The 21248-nt window shown below is 43.0% G+C and overlaps 1 protein-coding gene across 1 annotated transcript in view; it reads right to left on the bottom strand.

The window, feature by feature from the left end:
* LOC117517414 (receptor tyrosine-protein kinase erbB-4-like) overlaps positions 1-21248 on the bottom strand; it is an 886935-nt gene that overhangs the window by 404464 nt on the left and 461223 nt on the right. Inside the window, exon 3 of the mRNA XM_034178423.1 lies at positions 9557-9743. Coding sequence (XP_034034314.1) covers positions 9557-9743 — 187 coding nt within the window. The remainder of the gene's footprint in view (positions 1-9556; positions 9744-21248) is intronic.

Raw genomic sequence — 21248 nt, 5'->3', positions numbered from 1 at the left:
CCGAGGCCAGCCCACTGCCCCTTAGACCCCCAGACACGCTGAGCGTCCGATGGGCGGGACAAAGCCCAGCATTTATCCAATGACTCGTCTCATTTCGCTGATGCTTTGTGTCGCTACACTGTTTAAAGCACTGTGAAGCTGCGGGTTTGAGTGAGAGGAAAGCCGCGTCGTTACCAGTGATAAGAAGCTGATTCTGAACAAACGTTGAGCGCGTTGTAGCGCATATTTAGTCAATGACATGTACACACAACAGTATATATACTCAACAAAAATATAAACGCAACACTTTTGGTTTTGCTCCCATTTTGTATGAGATGAACTCAAAGATCTAAAACTTTTTCCACATATACAATATCACCATTTCTCTCAAATATTGTTCACAAACCAGTCTAAATCTGTGATAGTGAGCACTTCTCCTTTGCTGAGATAATCCATCCCACCTCACAGGTGTGCCATATCAAGATGCTGATTAGACACCATGATTAGTGCACAGGTGTGCCTTAGACTGCCCACAATAAAAGGCCACTCTGAAAGGTGCAGTTTTATCACACAGCACAATGCCACAGATGTCGCAAGATTTGAGGGAGCGTGCAATTGGCATGCTGACAGCAGGAATGTCAACCAGAGCTGTTGCTCGTGTATTGAATGTTCATTTCTCTACCATAAGCCGTCTCCAAAGGCGTTTCAGAGAATTTGGCAGTACATCCAACCAGCCTCACAACCGCAGACCACGTGTAACCACACCAGCCCAGGACCTCCACATCCAGCATGTTCACCTCCAAGATCGTCTGAGACCAGCCACTCGGACAGCTGCTGGAACAATCGGTTTGCATAACCAAAGAATTTCTGCACAAACTGTCAGAAACTGTCTCAGGGAAGCTCATCTGCATGCTCGTCGTCCTCATCTGGGTCTCGACCTGACTCCAGTTCGTCGTCGTAACCGATTTGAGTGGGCAAATGCTCACATTCGCTGCCGTTTGGCACGTTGGAGAGGTGTTCTCTTCACGGATGATGCGAAGGAGATGTGTTGTACTGCATGAGGCAAATGGTGGTCACACCAGATACTGACTGGTATCCCCCCCCAGTAAAACAAAACTGCACCTTTCAGAGTGGCCTTTTATTGTGGGCAGTCTAAGGCACACCTGTGCACTAATCATGGTGTCTAATCAGCATCTTGATATGGCACACCTGTGAGGTGGGATGGATTATCTCAGCAAAGGAGAAGTGCTCACTATCACAGATTTAGACTGGTTTGTGAACAATATTTGAGGGAAATGGTGATATTGTGTATGTGGAAAAAGTTTTAGATCTTTGAGTTCATCTCATACAAAATGGGAGCAAAACCAAAAGTGTTGCGTTTATATTTTTGTTGAGTATATTTGATCACTTATTTTTTGACATTTTAGGGGAAGCTGAGCTTCTCTTGCAGTCTTAGAGCAATCGCCTCTGACACCTAAAGCACTTTACACTAAACGAACGGAGCATTTCGCAAATAATGACAACAAAAATTGTAATATTGGGCATGCAAGCCTACCTTTGTCTTGTTGTTTTTTCTCATCTTCCAACTTCTTTTTTCTTTTCTCTGCTCCAGAGGGATCATTTCTTTTCTGAGACGTGACTTACACTCACTTCATTCCTCACGATTAGTCATCGACCACCTGACCCAAGCGGTGCGTCTAAATTTGCCCAACGGTGGCAGCAGCCAACAGGAGGCATCAATTAACCTAGTATTGGTATTTTGTCAAAATGAATTTATTTTTTTCGGGTGTAATACAATTTTGTTTAAATTATTCAATATTATTTTAATTTCATGTATATATTTACTTTTTTATCACAACATCTTGGTGCTCTCGGGGCCCCCTGGTGGTGTGGAGGCCCTAAGCGACCGCGTAGTTGGCATATGCCTTGGGCCGGCTCTGCTGACAGTGTATGTCAGGCCACAAACCAAGCATGAAGTCAAAGGAATTGTCTGTAGACCCCGAGACAGGATTGTCTCAAGGCACAAATCTGGGGAAGGGCACAGAATCATTTCTGCTGCTTTGAAGGTCCCAATGAGCACAGTGGCCGCCATTATGTGTAAATGGAAGAAGTTCAGATTCACCAGGACTCTTCCTTAGAGCTGGCCGCCTGACTAAAGTGAGTGATCGTGGGAGAAGGTGCTTCGTCATGGAGGTGACCAAAAACCCGATGGTCACTCTGTCAAAGCTCATTCTTTTGTGGAGAGAGGAGAACCTTCCAGAAGGACAACCATCTCTGCAGCAATCCACCAATCAGACCTGTATGGTAGAGTGGCCAGACGGAAGCCACTCCTTAGTAAAAAAGCACATGGCAGCCTGCCTGGAGTTTGCCAAAAAGCACCTGAAGGACTCTCAGACCAGGAGAAACAAAATTCTCTGGTCTGATGAGACAAATATTGAACTCTTTGGTGTGAATGCCAGGTGTCATGTTTGGAGGAAACAGGCACCATCTCTACAGTGAAGCATGGTGGTGGCAGCATCATGCTGTGGGGATGTTTTCAGGAGCAGGAACTGGGAGACGAGTCAGGATTGAGGGAAAGATGAATGCAGCAATGTACAGAGACATCCTGGTTGAAAACCTGATCCACAGCGCACTTGACCTCAGGCTGTGCTGATGGTTAATGGTAAATGGACTGCATTTATATAGCGCTTTTCCATTTGCATCAGACGCACAAAGCGCTTTACACATCAATGTCTCACATTCACCCCAATGTCAGGCTGCTACCATGCAAGGTGCTCACTACACACTGGGAGCAACTCAGGGATTAAGAACCTTAGTGATTTCCCGGTCAGGCTGGGATTTGAACCAAGGATCCTCTGGTCTCAAGTTCAGCGCTTAACCACTAGACCAGGTGTGGGTAACTTGTTCCAGAAAGGGCCAAGAGGGTGCATGTTTTCTTTGCAGCCACTGACTCCACCAGGTGATTTCACTGATTAATATCACTTTGGGCAGATGGAATCAGTTAATCAGTGAAATCACCTGGTAGAGTCAGTGGCTGCAAAGAAAACCTGCACCCTCTTTGCCCTTTCTGGAACAAGTTGCCCACCCCTGCACTAGACCACCCTGAGGTTTCTTTCAGCAGGGCAATGTTCATAAGCACACAGCCAAGATATCAAAGGAGTGGCTTCAGTTCAACTCTGTGAATGTCCTTGAGTGGCCCAGCCAGAGTCCAGACCTGAATCCGAATGAACATGTCCAGAGAGATCTGAAAATGGCTGTGCATCAATGCTCTCCATCCAAAGTGATGGAGCTTGAGAGGTGCTGCAAAGAGGAATGGACAAAACTGCTCTAAGATAGGTGCACCATGCTTGTGACATCATATTCAAGAAGACTTGAGGCTGTAGTTTCTGCCAAAAGTGCATCAACAAAGTATTGAGCAAAGGGTACTTATGTACATGTAACTTCTTAATTTGTTCTTTTAATAATTTTGCAATAAATAAATAAATAAATAAACTTTTTTCATTTTGTTATTATGGGGTGTTGTGTGTAGATTTTTGTGGGAAAAAAAATGATTCACTCCAATTTAGAATAAGGCTGTAACATAACAAATAGTGAAAAAAGTGAAGTCATGTGAATACTTCACGGATGCACTGCAGATAGAAATTCACACTGATGTGAATATTATACCAAAAACACACCCATCAAAAATGAAGTGACTAAATACAACCTATTTCCCCCTGTAAAGTACAGTTGGACCCCCCCCCCCCCCCACACACACACACCAAATGCATTTGCAAGATCAGCTTCAGACCAATGGCCTTAGGTTGTCAACATAGGGCCCCAAATGATGTGCTGACACAGATGAAAATAAAAATAGTATTTGAAGAGTTTTATTGCAAAGCACAAGAAGCCCATTTTTCCTCAAATGGGTAAAATTGCAACTGAAAAAGTGAATTCACAATTTTTTCATGTTGTCATTGTTGTTGTCATTATGGGGTTCTGTGGGTAGAATTTTGAGGAAAAAAACTATTTTCTACATTTTGGAATAAGGCTGTAAGATAAATTGTGGAAAAAGTGAAGTGCTGTGAATACTTTCCAGATGCAGCGTATTTTGGCGCAAACAAAAATCTAATTAATTGTGAAAATAGGACTTTCCACAGACATTTGAGCCCTCTGTGTTGCAAAACAGAAGATTAATTTGCCAGAATACAGATAGGCATCTTCAACATTTGAGCTCCAATTTTACAACTTAATTAGAAATGTCCCATTAAATTTGCATATGCGGGTGGAAAAATCAAACAAAATCATGTATCGGGCAGAAAATGCCAACATATATTACAGAATGTAAAAATATCATTCCACATTCACAGAACAATCACTCTATTCACTTTATTCATTTGATCAGAATGACATTTACCATTAATGATTTACGAGTGCTGCAAAATATATTGAGTGTTGGAAGAATGAGAGTGAAAAGAAGAAGAATAAGGAGAAGAAAAAAGAAATAAAAAGAAGGAAAAGAAGAGAAGGAATAGGATGAACAGAGTCCTATACGGGCCTTGAGGCCCTCCACAGCATGATGCAAATAAAAGTCTACAACTCCCCTTGGATAGGATGCTGGTGCGTTGCAGGTTAGTTCTCCAGCTGTGATTGGTACCAAGTACAGTTGGGTGGACTGGGGCAATGCAGAGAAATATGTTTTTTCCAAAGACACATGGCCAGAAATTGAACCAAAGTCTACACATTGGTATCCCAATTCCTCTAATTTTGGAAGGACTGAAGAAGAACACATGATGACATAAGGAGGCAGAGTGCTCGTACTCTTGCTTTCCAACAAGAAGGCTCCTGATTTCTGGCTACCCATGCCATAATGTCCATGTACATCTGGAGTTGCATTAGGATGGACACCTGGTGCAAAACCTTCACCAGATCAACATGTGGATCTATGCAGAAACCCAAATAAAAACAGGAGCCCTTAAACACCAACTGGGAGTTGAATCATTGATGGTTTAAAAGTCTGCTACAATGAGCAGGAAAGGATCTATGTTTCTGCCATAGCAATGTAGGTGAGGACATTAAGCAGACAGGATTCTGACAACGTCAACTACTGCCATTGGTTTAAAATGAAGAAATGTTTTGTATGGTAACGGAATATTGAGTTTCTGCAAACAGACCGAGTTACTGGAAACAAATAACTTTTGCCTGGATTAACACTGTCAAGCATCATTTGTCAGGATGTGGAATGAACACTTTGAGGATCGCCTAACCCTTCTGATATAACCTGCATGAAGGAGGCAGGGATGGAAGACTCGGACGGAACTGGTTCCATCACCATAATGGAAGTCAATGAAGTAGTGAAAAAGCACTTTGCACTTAGCACTTTGAGATTCCATGGAATGTAAAGTGCGTTACAAATAAAATGTATTATTATTAAAAACTCCTCGGTGGCAAGTCACCGGGTTTGGACGAGATTCATCCTGAGATGCTGAAGTCTTTGGATGTTGTTGGGCTGTCATGGCTGACACACTTATACAATGTTGAACAGAAGTTGGGAACAGTACATCTGAATTGGCAAACTGGGATGGTGGTCCCTATCCTTAAAAATGGGGACTGGAGAGTGTACTTCAATCATAGAGGAGACACACTTCTCAGCCTCCCTCGGAAAGCCTATGCCAGGGCACTAGAAAGGAGACTTTGATCATTAGTCGAACCTCAGATTCAGGAGAAGCAATGCAGGTTCTGTGCTGGCCAAAGAATGATGGACCTGCTCATTACTCTCGCAAGGATATTAGAAGGTTCTTGGGAGTATGATCAACCAGTCTACATGTGTTTTATGGACTTAGAAAAGGCATATGAATGGGTCCCTCGGGGCATCCTGTGGGGGGTGTTGCAGGAGTATGGGGTACCGGATTCACTGCAGTGTGTGATCCTGTCTCTATATGACCAAAGTAGGAGCTGTGCCTGCATTCTCTGCATTACATCAAATCTGTTTCTGGTGGGTGTTGGACTTCACCAGGGATGCACCTTGTGACCAATCCTGTTTGCGATGTTCATGGAAAATCACTAAGGGCCTTTGAGCAAGGTCTTTAATCCCCTAGTTGCTCCCAGTATGTAGTGGGTGCCTTGCATAGCAGGAACCTGACATTGGGGTGAATGTGAGGCAATGATATGTAAACCGCTTTGAGCATCTGATGCAGATGGAAAAGCACTATATAAATGCAGTCCATTTATCGTAGAAACAAGATGCAGAAATGAGATTCTTCCATTGGGTATCTGGCCTTACACTCCTGGACAGGGTGAGTAGCTTGACTATCAGGGAGGGACACAGAGTAGAGCCACTGCTTCTTTGCATTGAAAGGAGCCAGCTGAGGTGGACACCTGGTGAGGATGCCCCTGGTCGTCTCCCTAGGGAGGTATTCCAGACATGTCTGGCCAGAACAAGGCCTCAGGGAAGACCCAGGACACATTGGAGAGATTATATTTCCCCAGCCTCTGGATCCCCCAGGAAGAGTTACAGGACTTGGCTGAAAGTAGGTAAGTGTGGGGTGAGCTGCTTGCTCTGCTGCCACCATGACCTGGTGTCCCAGTTTATCTTCCCCCTGGATACCCTCCATTGTCCTTGGATATCTTACACCCCACCAAGCATATCTTCCCCCCACCCCCTGCAAAGCAAGTCTGCTGTTGTATTAACAATCAGAACAAAAGAAGAAAGAAGACTCCAGCTCTTTTCATTTTGCAAGCTGAAATGTCAGGACCATGTGCCTTAGTCTCCCTGCATGGATTCAGAGCACAGAAGGCCCATACCTACTTGGAGACTTCACCTCCAGAGTGGGTGCAGATAATGAGGTCTGGCCCACCTGCCTAGGCATCTACTGCTTGGGCAAGATCAATAACAATGGTCCACAACTGCTGGAGCTGTGTTGCTATCACGGCCTATGCGTGACCAACACTTTCTTCAAATTCAAGCATATCCACCAGTTGTCTTGGAGACACCTGCGGTTGTCCCGCCACTGGCATCAGCTGGATCTAGTCATCACCAGGCATGTGGACCTTGCCAGCATTTTCCTCACCAGCAGTTACCATAGGGCAGACTGTGACACGGGCCACTCCCTCATCGCTAGCAAGGTGCGCATAGCTCTAAGAAAGCTGCACTACTCCAAGAAGAAGGGTTGCCCATGCATCAACACCTGCTGGGTTGGCAGCTCAGAGAAAATGCAGCCTTTCATTAGCAAGGTGCAAGAAGCCTTCACTGAAGATACACTGGAAGATGCCATTTACAACGCGACCATCAATCCTTTGGGAAAAAGGAGTGCAAATACACTGACTGATATGATGCCCACTGGGAGGAAATGGAGCCTGTGACTGAGGCAAAGAGGAGAGTCTTCTTGGCCTACAAGGCAGTGCCCAGTCCCAGCACATTAGAAGCCCTCAAATCTGCCAAGAGTAAAGCCCAGCAAACCACCCGCCACTGCGCCAATTCATACTGGCTGAAATTCTGCAGCAGTATCCAGACAGCTTTTAACTCTGAGGATACAAGAAGCATGTACGAGGGCATCAAGAAGGCAACAGTCCAATCCACCTCCACGTTTGCCCACTCAAGTCAAAGATAGGCAAAGTCATCACAGACCAGAGGAAGCAGCTGCAGTGCTGTAGCTGTATGCAACCCAGAACATTGTCACAGATCCAGCCCACGAGGACATCCTCGACCATGGAAATCATCAGGGGTGCCCAAACTTTTACATACAACTGTAAGTCATTCGTGCAGGTGCAGATACACTCTTAGAAAAAATCTGGATGTTACACCATCATCTCCTATAGACGGACAGATGCAGAGACACCAATATGGTTCACTGTCAATCAAACTGTGCTTCATCTGGAACCATAAGACATCCATGAGAAATTGAGTTTAAAGGTTGGTCTGTCCTGAATGGGTCTTGTCAAGGTTTGGGTAAGCATTAATCAGTGCTGCCTTGTAGGAATGTTGGCTTTCAGAGGTGGGGGGATTTCCGGGAGGGAATATACTGTTTCATCGGACCTGGAAAAGCGGCTGAAAATGAATGAATGAATGAATGGATGAGCAAACAACTGATGTGGCTAATGTAACAGCTGATTTAGTGATTAAAAACAATTCAAAATTGTAAAATGTTTGGAAGTATGTATCCCATCCTCAAGCACAAAACTTTTAAAACAAGTGTCAACAAAAAAGTTTAAATCACAAATACCTTTTTGCTTTACCCTCGCATAGCCTGGTCACCCTATTGAGGTTTCAAATCTCTTGTAAATCTCGTAAAATCTCAGAGAGGTGGCTGCACTGCCAGAAGTCAACAACATGGTGAACTGCCACAGGACGCTCAGATAACACTGCAATTTAACCACTGTACACAGATAATGGCATCAACATCCCAATATACTGTAAAACTCTTTGTATATTGTGCCTAAAACTCTTGTGAACATATTACCTAGGTTTTTAGATGTTATTGTGTTTGTTTTATGTAAACACGCGAGAATCTCAAGTGATTTCCAAAGTAATATACTGTATAAAATATGTCTGAAATTCAGTTTGCGTTCATGAAGTTCACGCAGGTTGAAGGTAGCAGACACGGAATATATGTAATATTTGTTTTAGCAAGTGTTCAGGGGTCTAAGGGTTCACAGTCTCTTATAAATGTTATGAAAGCCATAAAAAATTACATTTTTGTAATATAATGTTCATTTGTAATTGTCATCATGTGAGTTCTTCATGTTGTGTTGATTGTAGTGCCTTTGTGGCATGCAAGGGATTATGGGACATCTCAAAAGGGCAAACTGGAAACCTTTCCATTTGTCATTGTAGAGCTGTAGGCTTTGGCAAGTGGTCAAACTAACACATGTAGTGTCTGTCTCTGTTTAAACTCTGTGCAACTGTAGTAAATGTTGGCTTGTGAATTGGAACCAGTGCCAACTCACAAGCCATCTCAACACTGCAAATAAACCAGGTCTCACATAGATGTGGCTATGGTACAAGCTAGCCGTTTGAAACAAAACAATTTTTTGCACGGCACAGAGTAGAACTTTTTCAAAAACATGTTTTGCAAGACACAATTATCGAACCACATACCTTTTATGGCATCATTAACTCATCGCATTTTCTGCAGTGGCTTGTGATTCCAGGTAGCTTTGGCTAGGAAATTTATGTTTTGCAGCTACTATTTTGTGCTTGAATAAATTAATTTAATAAAATACTCTGATTGAAATGTTTATTTGCTATCAAAGATACATTATGTTTTGCCAACAAATGACATTCTTCTTTCAACAATACGCTCACCAAAACATGATTCATGATTTACATTCAATTCAAGTAAATGTTCACATTTTATCAAAGTAGCAACCAAGTGTGTTCACTGGTCAACACAAAGATACTACACAATTAACCATTTTATTGTATAATTTAACTCTATGGCATCCTATTCATCACACAAACCCTTCAAATCCACCTATTCAGTAAGAAGTGTATGAAATTTTTGTTACATTCCCAAATATGTTTGTTGTGTTGAATGCTGACATGTTGATGATTTTGAAATATTATCATCAACTATACCAACCCTGCCATCATGCTGACCTGTGAGATTGCGCAGTCCCAGTTGCCTCAGGCCATAGTAGCCATCCCGTCTGTAGTTGAGGAAGATGGCGAGTGCATAACGACCCTCGTAGAGTTTGGTGCCTCTGATGATTCTTAGGTTTTCCAGTGGCAGGTAGTCAAACTGGTTGAGAGCCACTAACACGTAGCCAGTCACCTCCCTGATGGACTGCATAAAAAAAAGACAACATGAAGCAGCGTAGTAGTGGCTACAAATTTTGTCACCTAATGTGCATGAACTCGCAAAGATAGCAGGTCATTTCACATAAACTTTGCTTTCAAGCTTAATGTTGCATCCCACTGCTATGACAAAATAATGTCCAAAAATAACTCTCAGTATCTCTGAACAATGTTTTATAAAACTATAAAACAACAACAACAACAAAAAAAGCAAGAAACCTTTGCAAACAACTTGAAAGGTATGTCTGTCTTCATTTTATGTCACAGTCATTATGTATGTTAATCCTAGGCTTTCCCTGCTAAGAATAGAAAGTACAATCACAACAGAAAGCTAGCTAGCCTAGCCCAGTCATTACAAATAATGACCAACTCAGGGTCTACACCCTTCTAAGTGCTGTGTCCCACAAAACTCTTTAGATTTCAGTGCTTCAGACACAGAGGAGGCCAGAATACACTGTTCTGAAATTAGACAGCCATCGAGTCCATCAAGTATTCTAACTTCTGTCACCTGGCATTCACACCAAGCTAGCACACTGGGGGTAACCCATAGTTAAGTTATCACTTTTACCTACTTATTTATGCTTTATTTCTATATATTTCAGATTTGCAATTGTATATTTGGAGCTGATCAGTGTTGTTTTTGTCATGACGGGTGGCTGCCCAACACCAGGAGCAGGTGGACCCATAGTACAAACTCCCAAACCAGGCTTTGTGGTATAAGAAGTCGTCATGTTTATTACAGGCTGAGGTTCGGCACACAGGTGATCAAATAACGGAGCAGAGGTACAAGCAGGGCGAGGCATAAACTTAGTCATTTCCAGGCAGGGGTCTAAGGCATGAGCAAACACAGGCATGTAGGCTGAGGCAAAAGGCGCGGTCAAGAAACTCAGAGCAAAAGACTGGTACACGGCGAGACTAAACAAGGCAAAGAACAGGAAGGCTGGAGAGTGTGCTGGAAGCGACAACAATCTGGCGAGGTACTGTGAGACTGTGAGGGTTAATATGCATGTGGACAAATTAGGAACAGGTGGTGTTAACAAGATGCACGTGAGAGGAAGGATCCAGAAAGGGGGCGTGGCTAATGAACAAAGATACTATGTGTGCAAGACAGTGAGGGAAGAGAGTACAGGGTGGAGAGAAGAAAAGACAAAGATGTGTGAACAGGTGCACAGAGTGTGAGAGAAAGGAAATACAAAGCAGACAGAATTAAAGTGAGAGACAGGGACACATGACAGGTGCAGAGAGAACATAATCAGATGTAAGTGAGGGATGAAGACATGAAGGCAGGTGCAGGGTGTGGAGTGAAACAGAACTCAGAGGGGCGTGAGGAGAAACCAGGGAACTATGGCAGAACATAACACAACTGGAAGCAGGCATGAACATGAGAACTAAGCTAAACATGAACTGGCAGCACAGACTAGAACGAGAGACATGGAGCAAAATACTAAAATGACATTAAACACAAACTGACTTAAGAAAAACAAGGCAGTAAGACAAAACATAAGAAAAAGCAGTGACCAAACAACAACCAGAACAAATCCTGACACAACAATACATCAAATATAATAACCAAGAGGAACAAGTGATAACTTAATAAACAATGACTGAAAACAACTACAACAGAATGGATGGCAAAAGTATAAATTAACAAAGAAAACAAAGTGACAAGTCAAAACAGAAAATAACCATATGAAGAAAACAAAATAACTAGTGAATCATAACCAGAACAAAGTGACAAGAAAAACATGACAGAATAATTCCTGATGAAAATAAATATTAATACATCAAAGCTGAAAAGAACAACAGAAAGGGGAAAAACTAGAATAAACCCGCAGATCTGGCTGAAACCATGACAGTTTTGTCTTTACACAGACTCAACACTTGCTGTATAACTTTGTTTCAAGGGGAAAGAAGGCTTCTTTGTGCTTTAAGGAGCCTTTTTAAATTAGACAGCCTACTCACACCACTTATTACTGAATTGGTTGATTAGATTAGACAGAACTTTATTGATCCCTGGGTAAGACTCCCTCATGGGAAATTGAGGTTCCAGCAACATTGTATAGGAGCACCTGGGGTAAGAAGCACACAGAGTATCAAAAGTGAAAATAAAAATAGCAAAACAGTTTGCAATATAAATACCAGACATACTGATCAATACTGGTTTACTGGCTACTACTGTTCCTCTCATTCCTGTCCTTTGTCTTCCTGTTACTCCCCCCTGAGTGAGGAATAGTGCAGTCTGATGGCCTGAGGACTAAAGGAGTTTTTCAGTCTGTTGGTCCTGCACTTGGGAAGGAGCAGTCTGTGGCTGAAGAGGCTCCTCTGGTTGCTGATGATGGTGTGCAGAGGGTGACTGACATCATCCATAATGTCCAGCAGTTTGTCCAGTGTTCTCTTCTCTGCCACTGTCACCCAAGAGTCCAGCCCGCCTGATCAGTTTGTCCAGCCTGGATGTGTCTTTCTTGGATGTGCCCCCCAGCACACCACGGTGTAAAAGAGGACGCTGGCTACTACGGACTGGTAGAACATCCACAGGAGATTCCTGCAGATTTTAAAGGACCGCAGCCTCCTCAGAAAGTACAACCTGCTCTGTCCCTCCCTGTACAGATCGTTGGTGTGGGTTGTCCAGTCCAGTTTGCTGTCCAGCCACAGCACAAGGTACTTGTAGGAATCCATAGCCTCCACCTCAGCTCCACAGATCAGAAATGGTCACGGAGTTGGTCTTGACTTCCCAAAGTCAGTGACCAGCTCCGTTTTCTTCGAGGTGTTGAGCTGTAGATGGTTTGTGTGGCACCAGGCAGCAAGGTCCTTCACTAGGCTTCTGTACTCCTCCTCTCTGTCATCCCTTTTACATCCAACAATGGCTGTGTCATCTTTGAACTTCTGGATGTGACACAGCTCAGAGTTGTAGCAGAAGTCAGAGGTGTACAGGGTGAAGACAAAAGGGGCCAGCACTGTGCACTGGGGTGCTCCGGTGCTGCTGATAACAATGTCAGACGTGGTGTCCCTCAGTATGTCAGGGATACTACTGTGGCCTGTTGGTGAGGTAGCTGGAGATCCAAGTGACCAGGCAGGGGTCCACTTGCATCCTGTTCAGCCTTAGAAGTGTGTAGCTGCTGAATTGTGACACAGCCACTCTCTATGCTAGCTTGGCTAGTTAACATGTAGCTGGCTTAATATTGAACCGGCTCAGAAGCACTGGTTCCTCTGCTTACATCAGGCAGCTATTGAATTTGTGATTTTACGAAATGATGTAACCTTGGAGTTGCGATGTTAGGTAGTACTTTATTATACTTTGCTAAACCCTGGCAGCACAAAAGCTGCAGCAGGTTCCAGTTTTTAGAGACTCAAAGTGTCCAGCCCCTCCCGTTTCATTAGTGCACACATGTTTTTTGATGCTAAACTGTGAATTTACCAGCAAACATAAAAACCACAATGCACAACCCTGGTCACCACATCAGTGCTTCCATTTCACTTTTTTCAATGGCAAATAATTTAATTCCGCCTCTCATATGTGGTATTTTTCAAATTTTTGTCTGTGTATGAAAGGCGCTATTCACATTTTCAAATGTCATGCTCATGAAAAGCTTGGATATATGACCTAGAATCACTAAAATGTCAGCTCGCGTGCAGACTGATTGCACTTCTCCTCTGATTCAAGCACTGGGCAGGTGCTTTGAAATCAGGAACTATAAAAATCCTCAAGATATTAAATAAGCACAATTACGACAAATTATCTTTCAAATTGCAGATCTTTCATGTGAAAAATAATTGTGTTCAATGTCCTATACTAATGGTTATACATGGAGATACTGGACATAATTCATCCAAGCATTTTTTTTGGAATTTTCAGCCATAAGCATTGAAAAAGTCAGTCCCTGATTGTGCAAGTTCCCCTACTTAGAAAGATGGGAGAGATCTGTAATTTTCATCATAGGTACACTTCAACTATGAGAGACAAAATGAAAAAAAAAATTCCAGGAAATCACATTGTAGGATTTTTAAAGAATTTATTTGTAAATTATGTTGGAAAATAAGTATTTGGTCAATAACAAAAGTTCATCTCAATACTTTGTAACATAATTGCCATCTTTGCCATCTTTGTTGGCAATGACAGAGGTCAAATATTTCCTGTAAGTCTTCACCAGGTTTGCACACACTGTAGTTGGTATTTTGGTCCATTCCTCCATGCAGATCTCCTCTAGAACAGTGATGTTTTGGGGCTGTCGTTGGGCAACACAGATTTTCAACTCCCTCAACAAATTTTCTATGGGGTTTAGGTCTGGAGACTGGCTTGGCCACTCCAGGACCTTGAAATGCTTTTTACGGAGCCACTCCATTGCCTGAGCGGTGTGTTTGGGATCACTGTCATGCTGCAAAACCCAGCCCTGTTGCATCTTCAATGCTCTCACTGATGGAAGGAGGTTTTGGGTTAAAATCTCAAGATACATGGCCCTCTCTGGCAAACTTCAGATGGGCCTCGACATGTACTGGCTTAAGCAGGGTGACACGCATGGCACTGCAGGATTTGAGTCCCTCTCTGCCTAGTGTGTAGCCTTTGTTACTTTGGTCCCAGCTCTCTGCAGGTCCTTCATCAGGTCCCTCCGTGTAGTTCTGGGATTTTTGCTGATCGTTCTCATGATCATTTTACCTCACGGGATGACATCTTGCATGGAGCCCCAGCTCGAGGGAGATTATCAATGGTCTTGTATGTCTTCCATTTTCTTACAGTTGCTCCCACAGTTGATTTATTCACACCAACCTGCTTGACTATTGTAGACTCACTCTTCCCAGCCTTGTGCAGGTCTACAATGTTCTTCCTGGTGTCCTTCAACAGCTCTTTGGTCTTGGCCATGGTTGAGTTTGGAGTCTGACTGTTTGAGGCTGTGGACAGGTGTCTTTTATACAGATAACAAGTTCCAACAGATGCCATTAATACACGTAACAGGTGGAGGACAGAAGAACATCATAAAGAAGAAGTTACAGGTCTGTGAGAGCCAGAAATCTTGCTTGTTTGTGGGTGACCAAATGCTTATTTTCCACCATAATTTACAAATAAATTCTTTAAAAATCCTACAATGTGATTTCCTGGATTTTTTTTCTCATTTTGTCTCTCATAATTGAAGTGTACCTATGATGAAAATTACAGACCTCTCTCATCTTTCTAAGTCAGAGAACTTGCACAATCAGGGGCTGACTAAATACATTTTTACCCCACTGTATGAAAGCATTCATCTTTTTCAAGTTTTGAGATACTATAATTCCTTTCATTGCTAAACAGAAACAACATTTTTGTCGAGTCATTTCATATCAAAGGTAATGTCTCAAATAACTTTGTGACATTTTTTTCAGAACAATTTTTCAAAGTAACAAAAATCATTATTTTTTGTTTGTTTGTTTTTATTCACGGTGTCACTGCCAAAATGCAACAGACCCCTCAGCCATAATAATCCCCACTCATATTTCATTCCTTCAACCATATTTGATGTTTTGGTCTAGACATTTTTGAGAATTCTGGGAACAAACACTGGGTATTGAGTCGGGGAAACAAGGAGCTTAGCTGTCTTTGTTGTCGAAGAACAATTTACTTGAAAATGCTGTGAACTTCAGGTGATAATGGATACTATGTTTGGAACACTTGAAAAGCTTAATGAGCTATTCAACAGTCTGGATTTTTGAATGTCCTGGATGAAGACTCAGATCCAGGTTTTCAGTGCCTTCTTGGACACAGACATCAGACGTTTATCTCTATGAGGTGAAAGTGTTGAGCTTGTAGAAACATTATCTTGGCAGTCACATTCTTGTCTCCAAGTCTTTGGCCTTTGATACCTGGGAAGAGCATACGGCGTCATGAGGTTGCTGGACAAAAGTGTTTGGTGCTTATATCTTTGCAGGAGAATGAAGTTCCAAGCCTTTAGTATCCTGGTGTTTCCTGTCTTACCATGTGGTTGTGAGACTTGGGCAATAACCAGTGACATAGTAAGGCTGTGACTGGATGTCTTTGATACTATGAGGATTTTTATCCATACGTTAACTTATTTGTAGGTTTCTTGAGAGGATCCTTGGGTACCACCAGAGTGATTGTTTTCAAGTTTTATTTTCTATTAGGCTGGATGGTCAGGAATTGCAGGACACAAATGCATGGCTCGTACAAACAGTTCTGGTTTTTAAAAGGCTTTACTGATGTGGTTAGCAAAGGTCGGTACATGAGTAGGCAGTCCAGAAAAAGCAGCAGTACAAAAAACATCAGGCAAACGGAGTGGTCGAGGCAACAGGCTGGAGGTCAGCAACACACTATGAGGCAGGCAGGACAAAGAATTTAGGAACAGAGCTGGAATGAAGGCACAAGGCACGACAAACTGGCGAGGGACAAACACCCAGTGAGCTTATATACCCCCAGGTGATAATCAGCAAATCAGTAACAGGTGTGCATGGAAATCACCAGAACCAGGGTGTGGCCAAAGAGAGCGAGAAACACCCAATACCAGGAACCAAAAGAAAGACAAGAGAAGCAGAGACAGACCCAAACAGAAAAACTCAGCAACAGAATAAACAAAACAAAACCAAAGAAATGCAAAAATAACTAACAGAAGAAAAGAACAAAATAAAACAGAAAACCAAACAAAACTCAAACCCTGACATTTTCAATCATACTGTTATCAATGGAATGTTGATTTAAAGTGAAAAATACGAAACAGAACTTGTTTCTCCAGCAGAGAGCAGTATCTAGAAATCTTAAATGTTTTAAAGGTTATCAGGGAAATTTCTCAACAGCCAATAATACAACTTATAACACCACAGTCCTGTTTCTTTTTCAAACACGTAAACACAACAAAATCCAGATATTCAGGTTATGCTCATTCAGTGGTTTCTGCAGTCACCTCCATTGCTTTTGCAGTACTTGCAGCAACAGATACCAGCTACCTGATGTATTTGAAGTAATAAAAAACGACACACCATAAAAAAAATGCCCCAATTTCCAATATGTAATCCCTCTTATCGAGCAGACAAGTATGATCCCTCTGTTCCTCTGTACTAAGGCTACCACAACTACTCATATTTTTTTTTCTTTGAAAGAGTCTGTGTGTGTGTGTGTGCGCGCGCGCATGCAGCAGCTGTTTTAACCCCCAATTTAGACAGACTTCTGGCTGAATTTGTACAATATATAATCAGTATTAAGCTTGTAGACGCTCTCAAATGTCATAAAACTGACAATCTCTATGAGGAACTATTTAAAAGAGAATTAATGTTGAATAATCCTTAAAAAAAAAAACAGCTGACATGCGGGTTAATGAAGAAAACCATTGTTAAACCCTGAGAAAAGTCACCATGCTATGTAATGTGTTTGCAAATAAAAATTTACGTGACCAGCCGCTACAAGCCCCAAAAACTCAAACTATTTTAAAAATCTACCTTCAATTCCAGTGAAAAGCACCAATAGTGATAGCCAGTACAAGGCATTGATGCATGTAAATGGTTCTTTCCACTCGGATTGAGAGCAGATTTTGGCAATAGTTTTTTGGGGCTTGTAGCAGCTATAGACGTCTGGAGTGGAGCATGCTTCAGTGTTTGTCCATGTGTGAGTCAGTTACTGTCCTTGTACTGGAGTTAGAGATAAGGAGGCAGCCAATATTTCCCAAGCGGTAGAGATTCTTCTGGAGGAAAACAATGAGGCACTTTATCCTTGAGAGGCTGATAAGCCTGCCGTGTTTGTGTTTGAGCAGTGAAAAACACTTTTCCAGCTTCACATGAACAAACCAGATCCCAAATTATGAATATTCTCCGGTCTCTGAAATCTTCACCTTCTCCTGCAAGGTGTGCATTTGCTCTGAGATGTTATCCAATTTGCATCTAAGTTCAAGGGTTAATGCAGTCTGAGAATGCATCGCCTTGCCCAACTCATTAATCATGATGGACAAGCGAGGGGTCATGGTTTTAGTGGCAGCCGTCTTGCCAATATTCCGGTAGGTCAGGGCAGCACATAAGTCATTAAGTACCAGCCCTCCTACTATGAAACCAAATATGAATAAATCCTCGACATCCTCCACAGAGAATGACTATCAAACTAGCCAATTGTGGCAGCCCTACTCTGTACATGACCCATGGTTCCAGGTCCAGAGATCTCAACAGCAGCTGTTGTGTGCAGACATGCCCATCTGTCCCTTCATCCCACAGAACAGTGTCACTCTCCTTTTCTTTGCCCTGTGATTTTTTGTTTTTTTGCTACAGTATTTGTTATACGAGGTCTATTAGAAAAGAAACCGACCTTTTTATTTTTTCAAAAACTATATGGATTTGAATCACGTGTGATTGCGATTGAGTGATTATCCGAGAAATTGTGGATGTGCCTGGACATGCCAGAACATGTCCCGTGAGGCTTCATCACGGCGTTGCTGTGCGCCATGTGGCACCGCCGCGACGCGCAAAGCCTCCGCTCCTCTTTCCATGACAAAAACTCCTGTAACAGTGGAATGTGCCATTCATTTCCAAACTGGATGCTATGTTTTATCCGGGACATTGTCTGACTAGCACAGGAATTGTGAAAAGGAAGGAATTGTGATATCTCGGCAGTTTGGTGGAGGTGTCTTCCTGCTTTTATACCAGATGTGTTGATTAGTGACAGCTGTCACGGATGATGGGTGACAGCTGTCACCACGGCTTGTTCCTGAGGTGGCAGACGTGGACATCAGCACTTTTTTGGCACATTGAGACAGACGTGCGGAGGAATTCGACACGTTGCGGCGGTGCCGCATGGCGCAAAGCAACGCCGTGATGAAGCCTCACGGGACATGTTCTGGCATGTCCAGGCACATCCACAATTTCTCGGATAATCACTCGATGGAAAAACCACCGACAGCTGTCTGAATGCCATCTCAAAGTTGTCCTGTGAGACCAAAACGGAGGTGTTCCTTTGTCTCGCTCCATCAGCAAATCGGTCGTGACGTGCGAAGCCTCCGCTCGGCTTTTCATGACAAAATCTCTTGTTAAAAGTGAAATCTGCCGGAAAATGGCTGATGTCCAGCTCTTGTGATAACCAGAGAAAGTGCACACGACGGTCTCGGATCCACAGAGCCATCCATTTAGAAATGATCCGGTGGTTTGTGGCTCTCGATGGCGGCACGGAGCGCGGTGCGCCGAGCATCCTTAAAGCCGTCCTTAAAGCTGTAGTAACAATCCTAATTCTCTGTGAAGCCTGTAAAATTTTCACCGGACTCCAGAAAAACATTTTTCTAATGGTTTCCAGCTGCCAGTCTCTAACAGTTTCTGAAAAAATTCTGATGGAAAAAAGCCCAAATCATTCCGCCATTTCCTGACAATGAAAATCCACCGAGGGGGCTGGACCACTCCTCACTCAAAGCCTGCTCACAGGCGAATGACGCAACTGACAGGCGTGGAAAAAACTCATGCATGCATATGAGGGTTCAAGCTTGTCTGACACAATCACACGTGATTCAAATCCATATGGTTTTTGAAAAAAAATAATAAGGTCGGATACTTTTCTAACAGACCTCGTATAACTGTGTGTGTAGTTATTGTAGTAATTATTTATATACCTGTCCTGGCTATGGTGTCTGTGTTTAATGTAACATGTTGTGTGCACTTAGCTGTCATTTCCAGCTATCAGTGTGTGGCTGGCTGGCGATCAGCAGAGAGGTGCCTCGCTGTGCTGTGTACGCTCAGACGTGGTAGGCCGTCTGATCATGTCTGTACATACATATAAGCATTTCATGCAAGTGTGCTCCACCCACCCCCACATGCCATGTGTTGTGGGGGAGCATGAAACACATGCACACCACATGTATGGTGGGGGGGGGGCACGCACACCACATATGCTGTGGGAGGGGGGCATGGGGTGTGGCACACACGCACACACTACATGTGTTAAGGGGGACACTCTGGCATGCCACATGTGTTGCTTGGCAACGCCACACTCCTGGGGCACTTAGACAAATTTCACAGCCAGCTCAACAGGAGTCGCCTGCTCACTATTTTCGTGCTGGCTGCACAAATGGCACCACATTTCCTAAGTGCTCTGCAAGTGGTATTGGATGTTCATGTGTGACACCTGGAATTTGGCCCACAACTGCTGAGAGAGAGAGATCGAATGGGCACTCACAGGGCACCCTCTGTCTTTCAGCTGCTGGTGTGCACAAATGGTTGTGGCAGCAGGTGTGCGAGGGCGTTAGAGGTAGCTCCAATTATTCAAGAAAGACACGGAATTCCTCCTCCGTGTGCCATTTGGCCTCATTCGTGCTATGTGTGAAGCGGCCCTAAGCGAGGTCCTAGACTAATTTTGACCATGTGGAGAATTACCCTGTGCATCATGAACCATACAGGTGCCTCAGTGTTGAGGACCACAGTGGCTGGAAAAAGCCAAGGACACACCCACATTTCACCTGGGTGCAGCAGGTGACCGGCTATTGGGATGTTGTCTGCCTGGGGGGTTGTCATCCAGGAGACAAGGCAGTTCTGTGGTGTGGTGGATACGATGACTGGCAAAATCAGTGCCTGCTCCCACAGGTCCTGGGTCCATTGCTGGATCCCGACACACAAAACAAAACATGGTACTGATAAGAAAACAATGCTAAATAGCTGTTTGTTGTCACTGTGCAAGTAAATGTAGTGTTGCAAAAATGAAAATGTTTCAATCTGATTGTCTACAGCATCTGTCCATGATACCTTCAGCAATCTATGTTTCTAAAATAATTACTGTTATTCTTCCTATTTCTTATATACAAACATATTTCTTTTTAAAGTTATTTCCATGATATAATTAATAAACACTATTTTTAAAGTGTTTTTTTTTTCCAAGCTTGGGGAACATGGATTAATGACTGACTCAGATACATGCAGTATGCAGATGTGCTGAGTGCCTTGCTGAAAAGGGTGGCAGCCCTCAACTATCCTTCTTCTCGTGCATCAATTGACCTTCTCTAAAAGTCAGTAAAAAATCAGACTGATTACAGCTCTGTTATGCATTTGATGAGGCAAATTAATTCCACTGCAAATGCAGTCTGCAAGAAGAGGTCTAGTCTTGAAATTCCAACTTTTAATTTTGTCCTCACGCAAGAGTGATCTTGACATTACCTCAAACTCAGGTGAAGGTTAGGCATTCTTTCAGTCACATGGACAGAAGACAGCCCTGGAACCTTCTGCTCCCCCCTCCCCTTCAGCTGTCAGCCTTATCAATCTCTCTGACAGACAATGAGACACACACACCACACACACACACACACACACACACACACACATGCACACACACTTCACCCAGTCAGTCACTGACAAGACTAATTAGAAGAAAGTGTGCAGTAAGAAAAAGGAAAAACTGTTTACAAGGTTCGACGCCAGCTTGTACAAATACAGACATGTTTTGTAGAAGTTGACAGCAACAGAATTTATTTGTACTTTTTTCTGACTTTTGTTTACATTTCTGTCTTTGATTTCAGTTCCTTTCAATTATGAAAAATTGAATGTTGGTTTTAAGTATCACAGC

Source organism: Thalassophryne amazonica, chromosome 1 (genome assembly GCF_902500255.1).
Source record: "Thalassophryne amazonica chromosome 1, fThaAma1.1, whole genome shotgun sequence".
Taxonomy (NCBI): Eukaryota; Metazoa; Chordata; class Actinopteri; order Batrachoidiformes; family Batrachoididae; genus Thalassophryne; species Thalassophryne amazonica.
Note: the sequence above shows the minus strand (reverse complement) of the source record. Positions and strands in the feature narration are given on the sequence as shown.